This window comes from Hippocampus comes, unplaced genomic scaffold (assembly GCF_001891065.2).
Source record: "Hippocampus comes isolate QL1 unplaced genomic scaffold, H_comes_QL1_v1.1 scaffold6, whole genome shotgun sequence".
Classification (NCBI taxonomy): Eukaryota; Metazoa; Chordata; class Actinopteri; order Syngnathiformes; family Syngnathidae; genus Hippocampus; species Hippocampus comes.
In genome coordinates, this window is record NW_017805833.1 from 2,000,126 (window position 1) to 2,023,739 (window position 23,614).

The following is a 23,614-nucleotide window of genomic DNA, read 5'->3' on the forward strand; positions in this document are numbered from 1 at the left end:
GTACTGCAGGCCAATTCCCCGGCGGATACAATTAATGCATCCATTGGAAATTCAAGCAGCTGAAAAGTTGACATTGCCGCCTGCTGTGAGCCTTGAAAAAGTCCAGAGGCCTGGAAGCGAGGACACTTGGTTTGCTTGACTAATAACTGCGGGACAATTTTTTTTGCTGATGGAAACAGTTTTATGAGATCAACATCCTGTTCAAAAACTCCTAATTGCTCATTCATTATGTTGTGATCATTGAGTCTGTTTAAAACAAAAGAAGACGACAAGTGAGCCTGCCTCAGCAAGTACTCAAGCACCAAAAATAACCCAACGCATGAAACTAATGATTCTCAAAGTGTGGGATGTGTAACATTGGTGGTACATGGGCTACCTCTTGTGGCATGTGAAAGAATCATTGAATTAAATATTCAAACTGTGCACAATGACAGTGGTTTTAACTTTTTTTTTTTTTTAATCCAGTACTGATGTCAAGTAAAATTTCAGTGGAATTGATCTTTTAAGTGTAATACATTTGTATTTCATACTTCAGAATTATTTGTTTTTAAATATCCATTAAGATATAATTTTATTTTATTTTTTTTTTAGGAATCAAAAACACAATTTGGCATATTGGACAGTTAATGTAGACATCATAGTGATGGTTAGAAGTATTTTTTTGTGGTGGTTCTTGGTTTGAAAAGTTTGAAAATCATTTGCTTAAGCTGTTAAGCGAATTAAAAAAGAATATTTTAGAAACAAATGTCAGAATGTTTCCTGAAACTGTCTTTTTAATAAAGGCATTTCATACTTCAGAATTATTTGTTTTTAAACATCGATTAAGATATCAATTTTAAGATATCATTTACATTTTTTTTTTTTTTTTTTTTAGGAATCAAAAACACAATTGGCATATTGGACAGTTAATGTAGACATCGTAGTGATGGTTCGAAGTATTTTTTGTGGTGGTTCTTGGTTTGAAAAGTTTGAAAATCACTTGCTTAAGCTGTTAAGCGAATTAAAAAAAGAATACTTTAGAAACAAATATCAGAATGTTTCCTGAAACTGTCTTTTTAATAAAGGTATTCTAATGGCCACAATTTGAACGGCTGATTTGTAATTCCATCATTTAAGCCCCTATGGAGTGTTTTAGAAGTTAGCTAATGTTGCGTTCACGTCGGAGTTTGTGAGGGTTCATTCATGGTCGCAAACGATTGCCAGACTTTCGTCTGCATTCTTCTTGTCGGAAGGAAATTTTGGACATGTTCAAAAAAAAACAATGCAAAAACTGTTGGCAAACATATGCCGAACGTTTTACAAACATTTGCGACCTTGAACCAACGCTGATGAACACTGACGTGGACATGTATTTTTCTACCTTTGCCAACAGTCGCAATTGTTCCCCGCTCAGTGGCTTTATTATAAATTCCAACAAATGGGGAGTCGACAAGCATTCCTGAACAAATGGGATTGTTTTTTTTTGTTCACCATTCTGGGTGTTCCCATTGCTTTTGTGTGGAGGCTCTCACCTGTCTGAATCTCCTCAGTTGTACTTTGTGAGAGATTTGCAAAGAGCTGCTCTAACATGCAATGCTTGTATTGCTCCACTCTGAAAGGGAAAAGCTCATCGCGTTAGTTCCGCACCATGTGGAAACGAGACTCTACTTTTACTTTTGAATTTTCGAGCTCACCTTGCATCTAATAGACGCTCAGTGAAGTGCGCTCCTTTGGGGAATCTGATGTTGGTAAATTCCTCACTCAGTGCACCCTGGGGCCAGAGCGATTCAAACAAATGACGCCATATGAATATCAGCCATGACATTGAAATGCCAAATACACACCTCTGCTGTGCTCTGTTTGAAAGACATGCTGAATAGTTGGAGACTCAGAGCCGAGACAGCCTCATGAAGAGCTAGCATGAAGCTCTGGGCATCATTTCCTGGATTAAAAACATAACTGAATCCATAGAGCACTAGAGCGGGGTAACACCATTTTTGTCATTTGAAATTGACGTGGGAGTAATAAATCGAGAAAAAGTTTTACAATGAGGTTAAATTGCTTCCAAAGATGACTGGCAGAATTTTTTAGACGGCGCAGAGTTATCTTAACAATCACCTGACGCTATGTGAGCCATGGATTGAAGAATGGTGGCGATAAAATGCCCCACGTGCTCGAGCTTAGCCTCGGACAGATAAAGAACTTGATGGCCGGCGTCAAAATAAAAGTCCCCCCTGCAATGTGCCAGCAGGCTGTTATCAGAGCACTGTGGCGAAAGTGGGAGACACTTGGCCAGCGTGAGGAGCACGGAGGAGGGGAACAAGGGGCATTTCTCAAGCACTTCCATCACCCGGCAGCCAAATAGGAAAACAGCGGAGTGCTGGGGCGAGAGGCTGTCCAGCGCAGTTGGAATGAGTGGCACTTTAGGCTTCGCTTGGGATGAATTCCAGATCACTGTGAGAAGAGAGGAAAATATCATTTACTGTATTTTGGAAAACCTGTTGGTTGGTTTGTATGATTTTTTTTTTTTTTTTTTTTTTTTACCAGTGTGATGTTTTTAGTGTTTGTTTACCATTGGGGAGAAGCTGAACGGGATCAGCTGGGTTGAGATTTTGCAGGGATTGCTGGATCTCTTGTAAAGTCTTATACAAGGGAGATATGCTGACGAGCTTGGATAAATCCACATCATTGAGACAAGGAGCAGGCTTCGGTAAATGGACTAAGAGAAAGAAAAAAAATTCAGTGATTTGAAAAAAAACAAAAGCTTACAAAAAAAAATAAGCATGATATTTTTTTTTAAAAAAACAGTGCATCACTTCATAACACGTTCCACAAAAGGACAAGAAAAGCATTGAATCTTAAACTCTACCACTGAATTCCATTTTTCTTCTAAATTTCTTTAAAAAAAAAGCGGTGAGTGGCGCTGAACAGCTTTTAGCCTTTTGAAGATTTGTCAACTATGCCAAACTGCTGCTTGCTGTGATGTGAGCCGAGTTGTGCTAACCACACCGAATTAGCATGAGAAAGGGCTTTGGAGTGACAAATCAGCTACTTTGAAGGTTTGTTACTTACGTGCATCGTGGGGAAGTGCTTCCGTTTGGGTCGAATTTATAGATGAAACCTAGGGATGAACATTTGGAACGAATACTTTGATTCATGACATTTTCAGTTGTTAAATTAAATGGTACAAAGTGAACAGGAGTGTTGTACCGGTGTTGTCTTGATGTTACTGGTTTGAGTTTGTCGTTCACATTCCATGGCATCAGGATGCTGGTGTGAGAGAGAGGGCTGCCAAGTCTCTTGGTTTATCTTCCATAAGAGTGCCTCCACAGATTTGAGAACAGCTTCCAGTAATGCTGAGGACTCACCAACTGGCAAATGGCGGTGTTGAAATGCAATTCCAGATTTGAAACAAAAAAACAAAACAAAACATTTTTTGTGACATTAGCACTATGACATTGTGAAATAAAAAACAAAAAAAACAATGAACATATGAGAAAGAAATAATACTCATCAAAATACAGTGTAATAAAATATTCATGATCAGTGGTAAAATCAGATAATGGCATCTTTTTTTTTCTACCTTCATCATTAATCTTTTTAACAGACTTGTATGGTTTCGAGCTCGTCGAATTCTGAGATGCTAGCAGTCGATTTAGGAGACTCAGATTTTTACCATCCATTTCCTCAAATACATTCTGAAAGAAAAGATGCAAATTATCGTTTGAGAACACCAGACAGTGTAGTGTTAACGTATATGAAAGGAATTTTTCAAGAGACGTCACGATCTAGTGTCACCTGTAGCGCGTCAATCTGTTGATTAATGTTCCGATAAAACTGCTGCGTATCTTTGCGATGTCGCGCCAGCTGCGAGGCCACGTGAAGGTTTTGATCTTCCAGTTTGTCGTACAACGTCTTCACATTGAACTCCTCCAAATCGCAAAACGCTGATACAATTCCTGCATGAGAAACAGTGCTTATCGTGACTCAAAAGTCACCTTATCTGCACTTCGATAATAACTCTCACATTCGACAGGACAAGACGTTCATGTAATGAATGATAACTACCGCGCTTAAAATCACAGAAGGGTAACTGAGAGATAGAAATACTACCACAGTTCAACGTGATAACGGCCGTTATGTTCGCTATCAATCAAACAGGGGAAAGCTCTTAAATGCTGCCTGGTCACGCTCGATGGACTTTTAATGTAGCCATTGGAGACCGAAATGTGCTATCAAGCTGCATGAATAATCCAAAAGAGCACAGTGAAGAGTCCTGAAGCTTTCACATAATATCAATACGAGCTTGCTGAAGTGGAACTGTCTTGGGGGGCTTCATTACGTTTGTTGTTTTAGCCATGCTTTGATGAACGGCTATAGTTGAAGGGGGGGGAAGTTTGCAACCCAAAAAAGAAAAAAAATCCCCTTCTGTCATATTTGTTAAAACTTTCTGTATAACATACGAGGGGTGTCACAAAAGCTTCCGGCATCACTTTGAAAATGAATACACATCGCTGCTATCTTCATACTGTCGCGGTTCTGTTTGTGACCAACAGGTGGCACTGTAGGGCTCCGCCTGAAGCTGCACACCTGTTGGTCATTGTGTCATTAGTTCATTTGTTCATACAATTTGTCGAGTTCACCCTGCTCCTCCTTCCTGCCTGCTTTTTGGTCTCCACCACCACGCATCGTGACACATCCAGCAGATAAATCAACTATGTGCGACTAACAAGGTACTATTCAATTCGCCAGTACTCTCAAACACCACGGGGAACTTGGACGTGGTGTTTAGTTTGCCTGTCTTCATTTGTCATCAAGTGGGCATAAGACTAGCAAACGGAAGCAGAGCGAAGGGACAACATGTCTGCTCAACAGGTATGTTTAATCACTTTTTTTTTAAATTGTTTATACATTTCAAAAAATCGACGCGAGGCTACATTCAAATCTTACACTTTATGTTTTTGAGTGCAAAATCCTTCTTTAACAATATAATTAACCCTTCCACGGACAGTGGTTACTACACTGTACAGTTTATCATGCTGTCGGGTTACAGGGTGCATGAAAGGGTTAAAAATGAAAAAAGTTATAGAAAGGCTCGCAGCATAAACAAACGAATATGGTCTTTGTATGAGATTCTGTGTCACAAATTCCAGGAATCTACCCACTCAGCATACAACACTTTCCGCCTCCAACTCATTTAAAAGTGAGCTTACCACCTTTAGAGATAGTGGGCTCCTCAGCTTCGGCTCCCTCTCCTACGCCTCGACTGCCTGGAGAACCACATAAACTAACGGAGACAAAAAAAACACAAAGTGTTTTTATATTGGTTAAATAAAGCAAAAAATACGGTTTGATTTGTAACCAAAAAGACAATTTAATTATCTCTGTTTCTAAAATAGCATATTGTACCCGTCTCCACTGCATGGGCACTCTACAAGACGCGGGGGGTCTCCAAGGCTGCGCCACCTTGGCTTTGTCCTCCACTGGGACACCACCTTGGATTTGCTGGGCCAAAGAACCACAACTGTTGTGGTCACGGCCACTACGACTACGAAGAGCAGACTCAGGAGGCCTGAACACAGATAGCGTAGTCTCCTTTTATAGAGCCAACAACAAGAGCTGGATCCAAAACAGTTACTTTTAGGAACATGCTCGGTTTGTCGTGTGAGAATAAATATTGATGTATTCTTGAAGGCCCATTTCTCTCAAATATGGTTCACAAATCTGTCAGAATCTGTGTTAGTGAGTTCCTTCCCCTTTGCCCAAATAATTCATTCACCTCACAGATACGGCATATCAAGATACCGATTAGACAGTGTAATTATTGCACAGGTGTGCCTTAGGCTGCATCCATCCACTCATCTATAACCCCAAAAAACTGTTTCAATGATTCAATATTTCTGAAATGGCTGATTTTTTTTTTTTTTGGAACAGCTTTTACAAAGAAATTCGATGCATTGCCCAGGTGTGTGGCCACTGAATGGATATCGCTTTGTGAGAAATTGCTGCATAAACAGCAGGATACCTGCAATTGTTCTCCAATCCGGTAAAAGGTTTAGTTGGTGCTGCTTGATGACTCCATAACTGACAAGCTGTGCTGGGGTCATTGCCTGGAATGCCGAGGCCCAGCGGTCACATTCTGTCCCATCCTCACTTACCACGACCACCAAACTCCAATCTGGGACCGCGCTATCCAGAAAGACATATTTCCCCGTTTCCGAAAAAGCATGGGCAAACCTGACAGGAGATCAAACAAAATATTCATCAAAAAATATGAAGCACTGCACTCGGAAGTTATTCCTGCAGTGCCTTACCATGTGTTATTCAGATTTGACTGCTTGATGAGTGTCTGCACACGCCTGAAGACTCCAAAGTCCCAGCTGGGGTTACTGTTAAACAAGTGGTCTTTCTCATAGAACGGGAAGTGGCTCAGACTGCGATCTTATCGGTATGGGATGAATTAGTACAGTCAACACTTAAAAAAACAAACAAACAAACAAACAATGAAATAAGTTTGTTTACCTGTGTGGTTAATGGTTAGGTGGAAAATTAGCATGTCACCAGTGGAGAGACAAGCAACAGGGTTTGGAATACGAGGAAGGACAGGCAAGTCCCACTCATGGCCTTCTGCACTTCTCCTCTTTCTCCGTGTGGGAGCCCGGGCATCTACTCATGAGATAAATCAAGTCAGCCTCAGAATGATTGACCTTTTTTTTTTATATGTATAATATTGCATTGAAGAAAGTGTATTGCTATCAGGACAATTCACCGGAAAGAAACATTTCAATGTCCTCTCTTTGTTTGGGAATCCAACCAAACACTCCTTGAGAGTCAAACTCAACCAAATGGATTTTGCCAATATTCTTTGGAAGGGGATCTGGTCCTAAAACATCCACTAAAGTCTGGAAAAAAACAAAACAAGACAAAGAAACGATTAATGAGAACAACGACTGCAAGCCTGAATACCAAAATCATCGGCTTTCACTTATAAAGTGACTAGGCATCCTGTTTGGGTGTCTAGAAAATTATTAAACAAAGGACAGCTTTGGCATATAAAAATCCAGTCAGAGTAAAATAATGTTTTTATGGTGAGCAGTTTGGGCAGCAGTGTTTGTCACGTTTTATTCAGAGTGAACAGACACAAAATTCATCCAGACATCCTCAAACAGTTTGACCCACAAATTCAAGGTAAATTCAAGGTAAATCAGAAGACTTTTATTCCACTATCACACGCTATTTTATATCAGGATAAAGGACGCAATTAACTTATACTTAGTGCATTTCAGTCACTCAATGCACCAAGGCCACACTGGAAAAAAAGTTACCATTTAACTCTGCAAAGCATAAGAGCACAAGAAATGCTTTTTTTTTTATTAATATTTCTTTGTCGAACAATTCTATTCCACTCAACCAGTTTCCACAGTCGGGCTTCATTCGGCTCTATGGAGCAACAATAATTCGCCGAAAGCTATAACCTCTCCACGTTTGAGCTGTCGAAATCCTTGACAGAATATAAGAGACGTGAGTGATTCCACCTGAACGTGATGGGTTGGGAGGGAACGTACTGGCATCCGTGCAGAAATGGAGTGAGGATAAGTGCTTTTGAAAATGGACACTGAAAAATGTTTTGCTCAAACTCTGAACAAGAGTAAAAGAAATCTGATTACCTCCAGAAAGTGCGACAACAAGAGCTATCATTTTGATCATCATTTAAATGACAGAAAAAAATGTGAGCTCGTGGTCTTCCTTAGCCTACCCAACACTGCTCCTCAAAGTTTCAGGGAAATCAGTTTCAGCATTTTTTAGTATAAATCTTACACACATGCACACATTTGCAATCGTTCCAGTATTATGCTCAAAAGGTATAGCTTCAAGTTTTACTTTGACCCAGAGTGTGCTGTCATTTTCTTTGATGCTGAGGAACAAATGTCCATCCGGAGAGAAACGGGCTGAAAGTTGAGGCATTTTGGAGAGGCAGGAAGTGTTGCAAAGCTCCTCAGCAGACACGTATCGCTTACAGTGGCAGCTGGGGAAACAGGATGAGGTGGATAAAGGAAGAACACATCTGACTGCCACTGAATGCACGGTTATCGATTTGCAGCTTATGTAACATTTTCATGTAACACTTTTACAAACTATGAAATGAGAGTGAAATGAAACACAAAAGCATGAGTGATACTCACATGCCCATCTCCACATCAAGAGTTCCTCCATTTGGTCCACAGGTTACATTACACGAGTAAAGGGAAGGTGATACACACTCTCTGGATGCAGCCAGCCTAACCTGCCCTGGACCGCACCTCATATACATCTAAAATACACACACACACACACACACACACACACACACGCACGCACACGCGCAGGTGAATATATGATGAGCAGAAGGTATTGTACTTCCTTTCAGTGTCTGTATCAGAAATACTACTGACCTCAGGCTGGCAGTCCAGCGCACTATCAGAAGTAGTGCTTTTGAAATCCAGCTCGTTATAAAAGATAAAGCCAGTTCTGCACAAGCACGCACCATCCGAGCGCTGAAAAGAGCGATTTTTGCCAATGCAGGTACAAGACGAAGAACCTAGGCAGAGACACAAAATATGACACATCATGGCTATTTGTCGACTGTAAAAATAAATAATAGAGGCAAAAGTATTAGAACTCAGCTCTTTATCAAGTACCTTTATTGGGAAAGGATCCTGATATATTTTTTTGAAAGTTGGAAAAAGACTTCCTCTCTTCAGTAGTAGCCAGTTGGAGCTTAGAATTTTTTGTCAGTCAGTTAAAGAATAATAACGACACTAATGGAAAAGTTTTACTCAATACATGCAGGTCATACATGCAGGTCAAGCAATTAATCCATCCCAAATATGTTTTTTTTAGCTCAACACATTAGCTCAAGACATTAAGCATTCTATACTTCTAATTTTATGGAAGGCCCCAGTCTGTTCAAGTGCGATAACACCGTGTCCTTAAAAGCACGGTCGACTGAATTCAAATACATATCCAAGATTATGCTGTAAATTGCGAATTTCTCCATTGTGAGACGAATACAGGTTTGCTTATCTTATCTTATAATACCAATTCTAGAATGCATATGGCCACGTGACAAATTTACATTGACAGCTGCCAATTCCGTACTTTTCACTTTCTGCAATTGTAACGGTAAACTGGCCAAATAATACCCTCCATACGATCCATTTTGCCAGCCATATCGTTTGCAGTGCTTTAAAAGAGACGGATGGTGGTACGGATCATTTTTATGGACGTGTCGGTATAACCTGGTGGCGAAGTGGAGGAGCTGCCACAAGGGAAGCAGGCTCTCTGTGCATCGAGGTGGTTGAAGGTGTCAGCCGGACATGGGTGACAGCCCGTGAGTGTCTGCGCTTTTCTCAGATTGCCAAAGGAGCCAGGGGGGCAAGGTGTCGGCTGTATGGATCCAGATGGACATACGTATCCTTCAGGGCAAGAATTGCGCTTGTAGTCGTCTGTGCCTATGGCATGAAAACAATTGCCAGCCATTATGATGTGAAATATGGAGCATTTATGAAGCACATTAGACGGTTATAGAGAGTACTGCAGGTGGTTTTATTTTCAAATGTTATTTTTCTTTATGCGATTATAGAAAGAAGAACAACATTGCCGCTTGTCTGAAGATTTTGATTTTTTTTTTCCACATACAAACACCAGCGACATTGACATGTCCTTTTATGGATGTTCACACCTGGTGGGCAGAAGTATCCTGGAGGGCACCGCAGACATTGTAAGACAGTTGATAGGTAAGGTCGATAGGTGCCACCCTCACATACACTGCAGCAGCACTTTTTGGATCCTCGAAGCTCACTGGCGTTGACAGGCTTTGAGCCTCCATCGCAAGACTTCATTGAAGAGCTGTTGGCTGGGCAGTAGAAGGGAAAGGGGCAGCTGCAGAGGGCGGCCAACGAGGTTATTTGTAAAATATCTGCACAGTCACTTCTACCGTGTTAAGGCACTCTTATCTAAATCACCTTTAGAAATATGCTTCCTATGCTAAGAAATTGAGTAGATTTGGGTATTCAAAGGTTAGGACACTCACAGTTGTTCGGGAAGATTGTAGGTCCGTGACCCTGCTGTACAAATATAACCCGCTGGACAGATTTGAGACTCAGCAGTCTGTGGTCCGCAGTATGAGCCAGCTCTGCACAACTTCTCTGAGGCTGACCCTGAAGAGTGAGCAAAAAGTATTGACTGAAAAACATCATCGTGGTTCAAACGCAGGTTTTAAAAGTAAAGCCATGGACGGCAGTAAGGTCGACTTGTGGCTGGCACGACTGCATTTGAATCTTGCCTCAGGCCCTCTTTTAAGGAGCGAGGTCATGTAATAGTTAATGAGAACTAAAGAAATAACGGATACATTTTAGTTAGCAACAACATATTGAGTTTGCAAAACGAACGAGTGAAAATGTCCATATTTTTTTAATGACAATTTTATACAGAAGCTTTCGGGATTTATTTCAAAAGTATTTTTTTGGGTGTTACCGTCCAGCTGTACAGAAGAAGGAAGGTCAAACGAATGTGTTTTCAAATATTAGATATCATACAATTTTGTTGGTCTACTTTGCATTAAATGGCAATAATATGAATGGTGTGCATCAACCTACCCATGGGGCATTCGTAAGAGGCCCTGCATGGGATGCCCTCCACATTGGGCTTCCCCGTAGCCTGAGGGTCTGGGCAATAGGTCCCCCCAGCGCAAGGCTCACATTGGCTTGGGTCAGCAGCACCAGGAAACCTCCTCTTTTTGCCCGCTGGGCAGAAGATGGGTGCTCCAGACCCACTACACCAGAATCCAGGTGGGCAAAGAGTGTTGGAATAGTCTGCAAGCCCTGATCGAAAGTTATAAAAATGACATATGTAATATACAAACAGGTGTTTTATATCTCTTTCATCAGTGATGCTGAGAAACAGGCGTGTTGATAAAGATTACGCTATCAAAAAAGAGCCTTTCACACGTTGCGTTCTACATCAGTCAAGCATTTCTGACTATAAAAGAATCAGAGGGAGTATCATTTCATCGATATGGCATCAATATGGCTTGATTATTTTCATTTATTTTTTTTAATATAGCATGTATGTGGCAGATTAAAACAAAAGTTTTTCTGTTCCAAATCCGCCGCTCAATCAAAGGTGTCACCTCAGGTAAAATCTGTTTTAAATTCAGTGCTTTGAATCATATTAAAACTCCTCCAATCTTATCTCCGCCTCAGCCTCAGGCGGTAGGATAATAGTGTGCATACAAAGTGAATTTAATAAAACCCGGAAAGGCAGTTTGCTTTGAATTGTGTTTGAGTAATGTCGGGCAGAAGAGAAAGATATTGTGGTATAGCTCTCTGCATGCAACATTTTCCACCTCATTATAAGATATAGCACGTCACCTTTGCATTTGCTGTTTTAATTAAGACTATGAATAAGTCCGCCGCCACTTTAATTAACATTTCGTGGAGTAGAGTGGTGCTCATTGTCTGGCATGTTTTGTGCGGCACCTGTGCTGTTGCAGTGGGAACCGGGAGGGCAGGGAAGGCAGTCGCCCTTACTGCCTGCTCCGGGAGAGGCTCGATAGGTGTACACAGGACAAGGCTTGGGCCCGCTCCATCCATCACTGTCAGCTTCAGACAAACCGTTACAATAATGACCAGCGGGGCACAGACGAGGATTCGGCTCTCCTGTAAACAAGCACAAGGGTGTAATTTTAGGAAAGAGGTGAGAAAATGGTTTTCGATGGATGGATTAATGATGGATGGAGACTATTTCATTGCACATTTCATACATTCCTTGCACCCGGGTTGAAGAATCGATTTCATTTTGTCATTGATCACTTGCGAGCACTGCCTTGAAGAGTCAAGTCTTGGTCATAGTTTCAAAACTGGTGGCGTTCTGTTATTTTTTGCCATTTTCAGTCCCGTATCCTCCTGCACACTGACTGCAATTAACCGCATGGCAGTAAAGCAAAAAGGCTCTGGTCGTTTTCAGCGATGTTCCCTCGAAGCTGCGCGCATGGGCAATTGCGCACCACTCTCACCCTCTCATCCGTGGGCATGTCTGATATTGCTCGCCGTGGTCCAAGGAATGCTCAGGGAGTTTGTGTGAAAAAGGATCAAACGTTTTCATGGTAGAAGGTTAAATGAACACCTGCTTGCATTCCCTTTCATTTCAGTGTTAACCAATTTAAAGCACTGCAATATTTTACAGTTGATAGAAAGCATAAATACCAGCTTGGCACCAGTGTCGAGTTGGACATGTTAAACAGTCCTGTGCGCTGGCACCGCCTGAGTAATTTCTGACGGTGTTTTCAGGACACATCACAGCCTTTTCAGTGCCCTCAGGACAGTAGAAGCCTAAAATAAAATAAAGCAAAGTTACTTCGAACTTACCAATAGTTGCTAATATTTATTTTGTGGTACTCACCTTACAACACATGAATAAAAATCTAACATCAATTAGGAAAGACATAAAAATAAAAGCCATGTGTGAAAGTCTGATCGAGCTTGCAGATTGAAAATGCTTCAGGACAGAATTTAAAATTGCAGCACTCGTTGGGACATAAAATTATGGAAAGAGTCAAGATCAGTGATCGTTTGTGGACCTAAGTTCCATAGATGAAGGGCTGCAGGGGATGATTGAGGGCAGGTAAAGCATTATCATCGGAAAACTAGATTGGAACATTCCACGACACTGTTTGACAGCCACAAAAGGAAGTCATGTAAAATGTACAGCAATTTGTTCCTTTCTCTGCTTGAATTATCGGCACTCACAACTAAAAAACAAGGTGCTCTAAAGTGCCAGTGGATGATCTGAAAGGAAGATGCATTTTTGGGGTGTAGATAGGTTGGCTCAAATTAAATTAAGATAAGGAAGGGGCAACTCATGCCGGCTATCCAAATGTGTCAATTAACACCCAAATATTAGGAAAACTGACATGGTTAAAAACGGTGCAATGTTATATCCCTAGAATTAATACTCAGTCTTTGCAGGTTTTCAGCAATTATCTTCAGCAATTTATTTTGAAATAAATTTCAGAATTTACTTTCCAGGGCCTATAACTCAAGAATCTAAATGAATGCACAAGTGGCGTATAAGTGTCAAATGTTCATATGGATTGAAGTTGTACCTGGTGGACATGGCCCAGCACACTGCACACCCCACTGACACTGGGTCAGGTCGGGTAATGATCCCTGAGGGGTGAAATCTGCACTCCCAGAGACGCAAAGATACCCTGCAGCACACATGCCTTGTATCTTACCAGCTCTGTTGGAAGGAAGAACATGCAGCAGTAAATACACACGCTATATATAGCTCGAGCGTCACCAATAACTTCAGATCAATTCAGTCAGGAATCATGGGCTGTACTAAATCGCTTACTTCCATTTGTCAAGGCGATTCCTTAATTTTTGGATAAATGTATGCTGCCAATCTTGTGTAAAAAGCCTCATTTAATATACTTGATTTTATTTTTCATGTGCCGTGACACATTGTTTGCACAGAATAGAGTAGATGAGCGAAACCAATTTTAAAGCCCTTATTCACAGCCGTCATTCAAACATTTTATTAATTCTCACTATTTTTACCTCCCATTCGCAACTGATTACCAAGCATACTAAGATGGCAAAATGCCTGTGAGGGGAGGTAGTGGGCGCACATTCTGTTGGCAGCGAGTGTAGACCAAGCAGAAACATGATTATTTCCCTCTGAGCAGGTGCGTCCTTGCATGCGTGCTAACGGTGCATCTGTGCTTATATCTCGCCAACGAGCACGGGCCACCTGACAGGAGGCCGTGTCACGTAAGTGTGTCAGGTGCACGCACACACGGCTGACTGCCTGGGCATGCAAAAGTGCCATCATGCATGAGCTGTACTAGCAGTTATCTTTGTTATTTACCTGCAGAATCGCCCTGGAGGACAGGGTAAACACTCCCGGGCCTCCTGTAGTCCTCCCTTGTTTGGATCACTGTATGAGCCATTTGGGCATGGATGAGGCACCATGGTACCTGAAAAGAAATGAGCCACTGAGGATGATTACATTGTAATTACCATTTGGAATCCGAATTATGTTTTACAATTCTACATTACTATTCACAGTAGGACTTTTAATTTACCTGCTGGGCAGAAGAAATGTGGTGGGCAGATTTGAGGCTCTCCTACAATGGCCTCCTCACAAAAGAAGCCAGGTCGACAGGGGATGCAGTAGTCTGAGCCTGGATTTGGCTGGTACTCTCCACTGGGACATGGTAGGGGAAGGGGCGAACCTTGTGGGCAGTAGTGGCCCTTGGGGAGAAACATACATTGCATTTAAAACAGTGTCAATGTCAAAATTACACTTCCTGCAGAAATTGCTTATCAAGACTCAAAGATGTTGTTTCAGAGCCAATATGACAATGAAACATTGCAATTGAAGATTGTGGCCCTGATTAATACAGTATAGTTGCTCATCTACCCTAGGGTGAGCAGAAGACCTGCATCACTGTAAGGTTGGCCACCGCATTGTTTTTGAGCAAATATATGCAACAACTGCAAACAATTACAGATCCTATGCTGACTTCCAGTGGTCAAACAAAGGAAAGCTCAAAGGCGGGCTGGCAGCCTTTGTACTTTATGCAGATAATAATTGAAGTGCGACTCAGTAATTAGATTTGTGTACATTGAGGCAAGATCATTATTTTCAGTATTTTCGTTTAGTGTTGGAGGATGATATTTTTCTAATGTAAAATTAAATGATTGAAAGAGCAAAACACAAATTAAGGGTAGGACAGTAAAAAGTGGTATGTACAGTACTGACAAACCTTGGGGCACGGGAAGGCATATGGAGTGGTTGAAGAGAAGTCAAAAGGGCAGTAGAAACCAGCCGCACAGGGCCCACTAGGGCTGATGAGACCTTCGGCAGAGCAGTAGTGACCTGCAGGACAGGTCTCCATTGTCACGCCTCCTACGGGAGAATTAATAAACACACAAACTTTAACTTAACCCAATTAAAACAGTCACTTTATTTTTTTTTACATCAATATACTGTTGAGGCTCGAACGATATTTAGTCAAAACTTCCTGAGTACCAGTAGTGTTGCGGATGCTGCCAACAGGGCTAGGAATTGGAGAGAGGCACCCCACCGGGCAGTAGAGACCTGCAGGGCAAGGCCCATTGTCAGGGAAGTTATCTGAGTTTTGTGGAGTTGGTCCCGTGGCTCTACCCTGGCAAAAATAGCCTTGCAAACAAGAACCTTGACACAATTCAATAGGGCATTATAAACCAACCCAAGCATCGAATTACATGTGCTACTTCTTTTGAAGACTCTGTGAATAATACAAAAGGAGGGTGTGGGATAAAATAAGTACCTTGTGGTGATGAGGCCCCATATGTGCTGCAGTACAATCCAGGAGGACAGGTTGTGCAGAGTGAGGGGGAGTGTGCGCCTGTCTGATTGTTGAAAATCCCTAAAGGGCAAGGTTGAGGCAGGGCTGTTCCAACGGGACAATAGTGACCTACAGAGTTGATATTGAGTCGATTTACCTGCCAAGACAAATTATTTAAGGATCTGACTCATTCTCGACTCCTGCTCACCGAGTGGGCAGATGGCGGGCTCCAAGGTGGCTGAGGAGGAACACATCATTCCTCTGGGGCATACAATGCACTCGGCGGCTCCGGAAACTGGGCTGTAGGTGCCAGGCTCGCATGGCAGCGCTGTGGCTGACCCAACAGGACAGGCGTGGCCGGCAGGGCAACGGTAGCCATGGAAACCGTCAGACGGGGTGGGACTAGTATTGCCGCCAAGGCAAACATAACTTTTTGCAGAAGAGGAGAGGGCAAACGTCATGTTCAAAATGTGAAATGAACTTTTTTTATGAAGTAAAGTTTGCTAGAAAAGATTCTGAAATACAAAATTATAGAACAGTTTCAACCTACGTATCACTCTGCCCCACAGTTGTTCCAAACAATTAATTTGGCCAAAATCAACAGTCACTGGTAGCCTGACATTGCTGGGGGTTGACACAAACTCATTAGTAAATACTGTAAATCCCATTTACAGTACTTAATAATGTTCATCGGACGAGGACGAATGCAAGGAGAGAAGCCCAGAGATGTCGCCACAAATTGTCAGGTGCGTTCATGTAATTCAATGATACATTACTGACACATTCATGACACATTAAGTGTACAAACAGGAGCAGCCACTTGGGCAGCTTGCTAATGCGTCAAACGAGTGCACAGCTGTCACAGCACTGAGCTTCAATTTACATTTCAGGACAACTTTGTGAAACTTTTGCTTGTGGTACAGCACCCACAAAATGATTAAATGTCCAACTCACTCCTTGAAAGTGAAACAGTCAAATAAGATTTTTTTTTTTTTTTTTTGTCAGTGTTGAAGCTGAAATTCAGGCTAGTTAGCATGTTGCAGCAAAGGCTAACTCTGCAATTAAAAAAAACCCCCAAAAAACCCTGCTGCTCTTTGTGTTGGTGGAGCTGAATAAATAAACAAACAAATTCATTAATTAATACTTGACACTTGTAGAACTGATGTATAAAATCAATATCATGCGAGAGGCATCGGCCTTGAGCGCCTATGACTGAATCGCAGCTTTGCAGGAGCCTTATAACGATCCTGATCATTTGAATCACGTGTGTTGGAGGGAGGAGACATCCAACATAGAGTGGATGGGGGCTCCCGAAGACCAGACTTGGGCACCCCTGATTTACTCCATCACTTATCGTCAGTTTACAGTAACGTCCCGACATCTTCCTCAAAGATTGTCTCACTCCATGCTATAAGTTAAGTGGCCACGGCAGGCCATTTCCCCACCAAGCAATAAAAACAATTTTAACATCCCCATGTGACCACCCGCAGGGCACACACGCACGACTGACATAAATGGGGGAACAAAAAAGAGGTTTGGAAAAAAGGTCATACATCTTCAATAGCGAAGAAGAGTGCAGTTGCATCGATTCAACATTTGCGGGACTAAATCTGTTACAATCCTGCAAGACATCGGAGCATCCATTTATGGTACCCTAGCTTTTGGATGTAATGGTGTTTTCTTGAATACAATTAATACTGTATACTTTGAATACTATCATTTTAAACCGTTGTTTTTTTTTGGGGGGGCGGGGTGCCATGATTTTTTTTTTTTCGGTCTATCTTCTATAGAGCACCTTTCTGCAGAAATTTGCTTTGGTTCCCTCATTTGTATGTAATTGTACTTTTATGTCAGGTAGTCACATTATTTCAGGTTAAAGGGCCAACTGAGAGCACTTGGCATGGACATTTGCATTTGCAATCTTTTTGAAGGGAATAGAAAAGAGCAAAACAATTTCCTCTCCTTTAAGGTTAAATAGAGGTGAGAAAAACATTCTGAATAATCTCTCCAAATTATATAGGAAGACAAAAAATATGTCAACATTCATCCCCAAGTGACAAAGCTGGCAGAAAAGAGAGCATTTAAGAGATGTTTACCCGGCATGACATGGGAGAGCATCAGAGAGCTGTGTACTTGCAGGTCTATCACAAAACTGTCCAGGGGGGCAAGGAGGGCAGTCATCAATGACCTTTAGACCTCGGGAGATGGATAGAGAGCCTGCAGGGCACGGAATTGGATTTTTCGTTCCAGCGGGGCAATAGTAACCAGGAGGACAAAGATGGCTCCTGGTAGAATTATTCTGAAGAAGAGCAAAAGCAATTTAGCATGCATTGATGTACTGTAGCGCACAGAATGGCTGTGCTTATATAGAATAATATGCACTGCCAGCATCACTTCCTGAAAATGCCTGATGATGGATGTATTCTAATAATCATCTTGTGAAATTGACATTTCTTGTCAAACCGAAGTCATAATTCGATTTGAATACTCGGTTGTACAAACAGAAAAAGAAAATCCAATTTTCTATAAATACTGTTATTTGTTCATGTGTTGTAAACAAATCTGACATTTCATTTGACTGTGTGATTGGAGGAAAGGTAATAACTTTATAATAAAATTGAAGGGGTCAGCACTGAGAAAAGTGGAAATAATATCTGGAGATTGGATGTGGGTATTTTTTTTTCCCCTGAGGACACAGATTTTCATATTTAATGAAAGGGGACGCAACTATCAAGAATTATATTGGAGTTAGCGCAAGGAGATATAACTCATTGGAACACCATGTTATATTTTATATATTAAAAAAAAAACAACAAGAACAATAAGAACAACAACAACACCTGATATTCAGAAGAGAGATTGATGGTAGATACACTTGGACAATAATATCCAGCCTCACACAATCCTGTGGGACGGGAAAGACCAGGCTGGGAACAAAACATTCCTAAGAAAAAGAGCAGCAAGTTGTTATTGGATAACAAAAGTAGACGAATGCAATCTAATGAGATCAACGGAAACGGAATTTTAAAATAAGGTAAGCAGTATACTGTACACTCCTACCTTGACTTGCCTTAAATTGACGATAGCACAACTAACTCAAGCTTTTAGCTCGCTAGCGGCCCGATTACGCCAGATGTTTTGTAGAAAAGTTCAAACTTATTATAAAGTTTATCACAAGCTGATTGCAGAGTAACATATGTTTAAGATATTGTAACCAACAGGGTTGTGTATGTTTTATTGCTGTGTGTAGCGGTTGTCGACAAAGTCTTTTAATCATCGTCATCATAAACGGAAACGACAATGGTTTACTTTAAAACATCCACATAGCTTTGTTTTAGGAAAGTCTGTTGAGCTTAATGCTAACGCAAAACACCATCAATGGGCTACCTAATGACATTGGCGTTGCGGCGTTATATCCATTTGAGCAAGATATTTGAACACTCATCGTGAAGCAACACATGTAAACAGATAATATAACGATACTTACAGGCATATATTCTTTATTATTGAATTGAAGCATTTTCATTTTGGTGGTTTAGAGAGCATTTTTTTTCTTAAAAGACATTGAAAAGAGTGTTTTTGTTGGGGGGGAGGTGTGCGGAGTGCTGGAATGGATTAATGGCATTTTCATTCCTTTGGATGAGGAAAGATGACTTGAGATTTTTTGAGTTATGAGCAGGGTCGCAGAACAAATTAAATTTATCTAAAAGCACCACGGAGTTTGGAACAGCTTTAATATGACTGCGACAAACTCCAACTCCAGAAATAATCACGTAATAATCTTAGAACCTCCCTGATGCTGTACAAGTATTATTAACCAGACAATTACCAGCAGGGCAGGGAAGGCAAGCGTCAAGGCTTGAAGCTCCAAACTGGTTCTGAACGGTACCGATTGGACAGGGTAAGCCCATTCCTTGTGTCATTCCTGGCGGACAGTAATAGCCAGCGGGACACAGTTTGGGCTGCACAGTCCCTTCAACTGAAGTCACACAAAGCACAGAAAATAATATACAATGGGGGCTGATGACACTTGATTAACTGACGTCTTTGAATAGATAAGGCCACCTAATTTGGAAAACTTTACACTGTGTCATTGTGTCACAGTCAAATGCACTGTCAGTTAAGAAGAAGAGAGGCTTAATTTAAAAAAATACTGTCTAATCTTTGTGTCTGAAGTACTAAAGATGTCTTCTGCATGGAGTGGCATCAACATGAGAGACGATAACAGGTATTTTTTTTTCCTTGTTTCTGAGAATACACTACTGTATATGGACTAAAGTATGAAAAGAACACCTGGTCATTATTCCGATGAAACTGAAAATGTCAAACAACTGGGATTTCCCCTTTGCTGGGATTTCTCCTTTCACAGGATGGGTGGTACCCATCCTGTAAAAGTCAGTGTCTGTTCATTATGCAAAATGACAACAAGAAGCTCATTGCCTCACATCCTCTCGAACTGAGCCGTACCATAATGAATCAGATCGTAATCCCACGGAATCGAACCAAAACAAATCATTCTACTTTGAAAATTGAACAGTGCTTGAATCATATTACTGCCCATGTATCGAGAAATGTACAGTATTGAATCGTCTTTTACTGGAGAAATGCACACCTTGTTGTACAATTAATGCAGATGGCTTTACGGTGGCAACAGTTTGAGTGTGGAACAAATGTTTACAAACGCTTTACATTATTTCCCATGTGAATGGAGTGTGCTTGACTTTGGATGTCCCGCTGTATTGGCAACAATTGTTTCTCAGTATGGTAGTGTTTCAAAGGTGTGCCCCATGACTTCTATCCACATAGTGAGTATCGTGTATCCCGCTGTTGGCATCATTTTACCAAAGGAAAAAAAAATGGACAATCCCCTATCTTTCCTACCTTCACAGTAGTATCCAGCAGTACATTGAGTACAGTTGCTCAGGTGTGAGTTGCCTGAAATAGAGCTAAATGTTCCTGCGGGACAGGGAATGGGGTCTGGTGTTCCACGAGGGCAAAAGTAACCAGCCGGACACAGAGTCTGATCTGCCTTGCTCGAACCCCAGCCACAATAAAATCCAGACCAACAGTTTCCTACAGCGCAATGTGAGCCATGTATTAATTTTCAAATAGGAATGCATGACAAGAAATTCAAAGTTTTTCAGTGTTCTGTACCCGCTTTAAGCCCCTTTTGGCAAAACCCGCCAGGTGGACAAAGAGACCCAGTCGTGTTGTCAGTGGGGTTTGGGAGCATGGCTCCAATCAGGCAAAGAAATCCATCCAGGCACCATCCAGAGGGTTCCGCTAAACCTTCAGATCCACAGAACAGACCTGCAGGACAGGCTAAGCACTCACCTGTAAACACAAGCAACTGAGATTTAGTCGCAGTCAGAAGCCAACCGCACATCGACAACCCTCGCACACATCATCAACTCACTGCAACCCTTTATGTTTTTCTCTGCGCCACACACACCACATGGAACCAAAACAATATGGCACGATTATCAATGATTAAGCGGATTGCGGTAACCACTGAAAAAAAGAACAACCACACCACACTAATACCCGGTAGTATAAATTCATGAAAATAATTCAAATGTCTCAAATTATGACATAGGAGGCTTGAGCCCAACGTGAGCAAACCCTAAATTATAAAGCTAGTTAAGATTACGTTTGCCCATCTGTCATTCGAAAGAAAGTTTACCTTCAGAGGTGAGACCCTGACTGGGCCCATATGTGCCTTTGGGGCAGGGAACAGGCCTTCCATCTGGACTTTCCCTGGGACAAAAGAAACCAACAGGGCAGGGCAAAGGACTGGATAGTCCAGAAGAACTCCCCCTGGTTGAGCTTAGCCTGAGAGTCTCACAGTGGAATCCGGGAGGACAGCGTCTACACTCAGTCTGGCCTGAGAAATCTTGGTAGAAACCTGTCGAGAGACGTGTGGGAAGCTGGTAAATTAATGTGGAGGAAAGCAACATTCCAAACATATCAAGTTATGTAATTACCAGGAAGGCAAGGCTTGCAGTCGTCTTTGCCTTTTCCCCCGGTCTCATTTCGGAAGGAGCCTGTTGGGCAGGGTGAGGGGACAGTACTGCCTTCTGGACAGTAGTGGCCTGCTGGACAAACGCCTCCAGATACACTTGATATTGGTGCAGCCTTTTGTGATCCCTCGAGACAGTAAAACCCTGGGGAAAAGCGTGTTTATCAAACGTTTTCTTCAGCACTGCCGTCATATGATGTGAAATGTACATTCCTAATGAAGGAATCTGTTGTTGATACCAGCTAGGCAGGGTCCAGACACAGCCGAGAGGCCTGTCTCTGAGCAGTAGAAGCCTGGACTGCAACTACGACACTGCGATTCATCTGTCAACCCACTCTGGTCACTGCCATGTTAATTTACACGGCAGAGAGAAGAAAACACAAAATGTGGCTTATTCAAGGATTTAAAATATATTCGATGCTACCCGGCAAACTGTCTTTGGAAAGTTTACGCTCACTTCTAGAATCTTGTCTATTAACCTCATCGAATTTTTCATTTTAGTATGAATCAAAGAAAGTAGATATATTTTATATTTTGTTATGAATTTTAATGATTTATTACAGCTCACGAAAAGCCCAGATTGGTGAGGTCGGCATTGGCCTTCTGAAAAGTACACTGCTGTATTTTGATTGAATTTGTTTAATATATGGGTTTCATTTTTTGAAACGAACTACTGAAATAAATTAACTTTTCCATGAGAGTCTAATTTATTCAGATGCGCCTGTGGTTCATTAAAATTACGAGCAGACAGATGTTATATATGAGCCTGAAAGCCTTGCAAATATTGAATGCTAATAAAGTAGCACTGCAAATTATGAACCTGAATGTTCCTTTGGGGCATGGCTGTGGTACCAAAGTCCCAGCAGAGCAGAAGAAACCATGAGGGCACGGAAAGCCAGTCACGTTGTCCACTGGGGATGGTTCAGAGGCTCCCCCAACACAAACAAACCCTGCAGCGCACGAGCCACTTGGAAAAGACCTCCCTACAGAAAAAAACAGTGAATATATTATTAATGCATTGCTTTTACGAATCATATATCAACAAAGGTCCGGCAGAAGTGTCAGTCTGTAGACTCAGTGCACCTGATCCTCGGCAGTACATTCCAGGGTCGCACAAAGAGCACTGCCGTGCTTCAATCAAGCCTGTCAGATTTCCATAGGAGCCCGCCGGGCAGGGGCGTGGAGTTGCTGATTCACTCGGACAGTAAAAACCTCTCTCGCAGAGAAGTGCAGAGGAAGTTCCTGATTTGCACGTAAATGAAACATAAGGCCTTTTTCCATTTAGATGATGGGAAAAGTGCCTGCTAACTCCCTTTAACCTAACCTTGACCTTGGCAGTAGAAACCAGGAGAGCAATTCTCACAGCTTCCCCGGCCCTTTCTCAGCTGGTAGCTGCCCGGATGGCAAGGTGTTGGTTCCACACTGCCCTGAAATGACCGTTAAAGGGATTTCATTCGGCTTCATAGCACCACTCCAGATCACAGGGCAATAATACCAACATAAACTCAGTGAAGATGAAACATGAAGAACTCTTGAGTGATGAGTTTTTAGTCGGGTTTCGTATAAAAGGTTGTGTGATTAGTAGAAAACGTTTCTAAAAGCACATTTGTCCAACAGTCGAGACGGTTGCCTGTTCTTGGAAAGGTTTTGGGACGGATTTTTGTCTCAGTTTGTGGGATCCCATCAACATTCAATTCACCCTACACGAACGGTGTCAATTTGCAGTGGCATCCCTGATGATCTCTCACAGCACCCTGCTTGGGAATCATTGATCTATCTATGAATAGTGTACAATTACCCTTTAAGTTCTCATTAGTACACACCACATGAGGACAGCCTCCAGCAAGTTAATGGTCATGTGGTGTTCAGTGATGTAATTGACATGACAGAACACATGATTTCTCACACACTATTTAACAGTGGTGAGTCACAAGAGTTGTAAGACTCTCGTTAATAATAATAATAATAATTAATAATAATAATATCCATCCATTTCCAAATCTGCTTGTCCTCATGAGGGTCGTGGGCGTGCTGGAACCTATCCCGGCCTTCTTCGGGCAGTATGTGCGATACTTCCTGAACTGGTTGCCAGCCAATCGCAGGGCAAACAAACAACCATCTGCGCTCACACTCACACATCGGGACAATTTAGAGTGTTTCATGATCATTACCTTCCACGCATGTTTTTGGAATGTGGGAGGAAACCGGAGTACCCGGAGAAAACCCACGCAGGCACGGGG

The 23,614-nt window shown here is 41.8% G+C and overlaps 1 protein-coding gene across 1 annotated transcript in view; it reads right to left on the reverse strand.

Annotated features, from left to right (window-relative positions):
- Positions 1–23,614, reverse strand: part of LOC109526338 (zonadhesin) — a 36,349-nt gene that overhangs the window by 6,908 nt on the left and 5,827 nt on the right. The window contains exons 9-50 of the mRNA XM_019887579.1: positions 22,699–22,801; positions 22,458–22,616; positions 22,195–22,357; positions 21,614–21,717; positions 21,340–21,519; positions 21,039–21,260; positions 20,510–20,689; positions 20,237–20,428; positions 19,185–19,334; positions 18,196–18,299; positions 17,452–17,654; positions 15,564–15,784; positions 15,338–15,484; positions 15,058–15,126; positions 14,792–14,934; positions 14,108–14,276; positions 13,891–13,999; positions 13,124–13,260; positions 12,225–12,350; positions 11,499–11,678; positions 10,617–10,841; positions 10,052–10,178; positions 9,701–9,900; positions 9,258–9,470; positions 8,412–8,557; positions 8,163–8,290; positions 7,861–8,005; positions 6,749–6,881; positions 6,502–6,645; positions 6,294–6,420; positions 6,005–6,216; positions 5,389–5,551; positions 5,196–5,266; positions 3,778–3,938; positions 3,563–3,677; positions 3,190–3,350; positions 3,052–3,100; positions 2,552–2,698; positions 2,098–2,433; positions 1,824–1,921; positions 1,674–1,750; positions 1,512–1,591 (exon numbers count right to left, since the gene is read on the reverse strand). Coding sequence (XP_019743138.1) covers positions 1,512–1,591; positions 1,674–1,750; positions 1,824–1,921; positions 2,098–2,433; positions 2,552–2,698; positions 3,052–3,100; positions 3,190–3,350; positions 3,563–3,677; positions 3,778–3,938; positions 5,196–5,266; positions 5,389–5,551; positions 6,005–6,216; positions 6,294–6,420; positions 6,502–6,645; positions 6,749–6,881; positions 7,861–8,005; positions 8,163–8,290; positions 8,412–8,557; positions 9,258–9,470; positions 9,701–9,900; positions 10,052–10,178; positions 10,617–10,841; positions 11,499–11,678; positions 12,225–12,350; positions 13,124–13,260; positions 13,891–13,999; positions 14,108–14,276; positions 14,792–14,934; positions 15,058–15,126; positions 15,338–15,484; positions 15,564–15,784; positions 17,452–17,654; positions 18,196–18,299; positions 19,185–19,334; positions 20,237–20,428; positions 20,510–20,689; positions 21,039–21,260; positions 21,340–21,519; positions 21,614–21,717; positions 22,195–22,357; positions 22,458–22,616; positions 22,699–22,801 — 6,319 coding nt within the window. The remainder of the gene's footprint in view (positions 1–1,511; positions 1,592–1,673; positions 1,751–1,823; positions 1,922–2,097; positions 2,434–2,551; positions 2,699–3,051; positions 3,101–3,189; positions 3,351–3,562; positions 3,678–3,777; positions 3,939–5,195; positions 5,267–5,388; positions 5,552–6,004; positions 6,217–6,293; positions 6,421–6,501; positions 6,646–6,748; positions 6,882–7,860; positions 8,006–8,162; positions 8,291–8,411; positions 8,558–9,257; positions 9,471–9,700; positions 9,901–10,051; positions 10,179–10,616; positions 10,842–11,498; positions 11,679–12,224; positions 12,351–13,123; positions 13,261–13,890; positions 14,000–14,107; positions 14,277–14,791; positions 14,935–15,057; positions 15,127–15,337; positions 15,485–15,563; positions 15,785–17,451; positions 17,655–18,195; positions 18,300–19,184; positions 19,335–20,236; positions 20,429–20,509; positions 20,690–21,038; positions 21,261–21,339; positions 21,520–21,613; positions 21,718–22,194; positions 22,358–22,457; positions 22,617–22,698; positions 22,802–23,614) is intronic.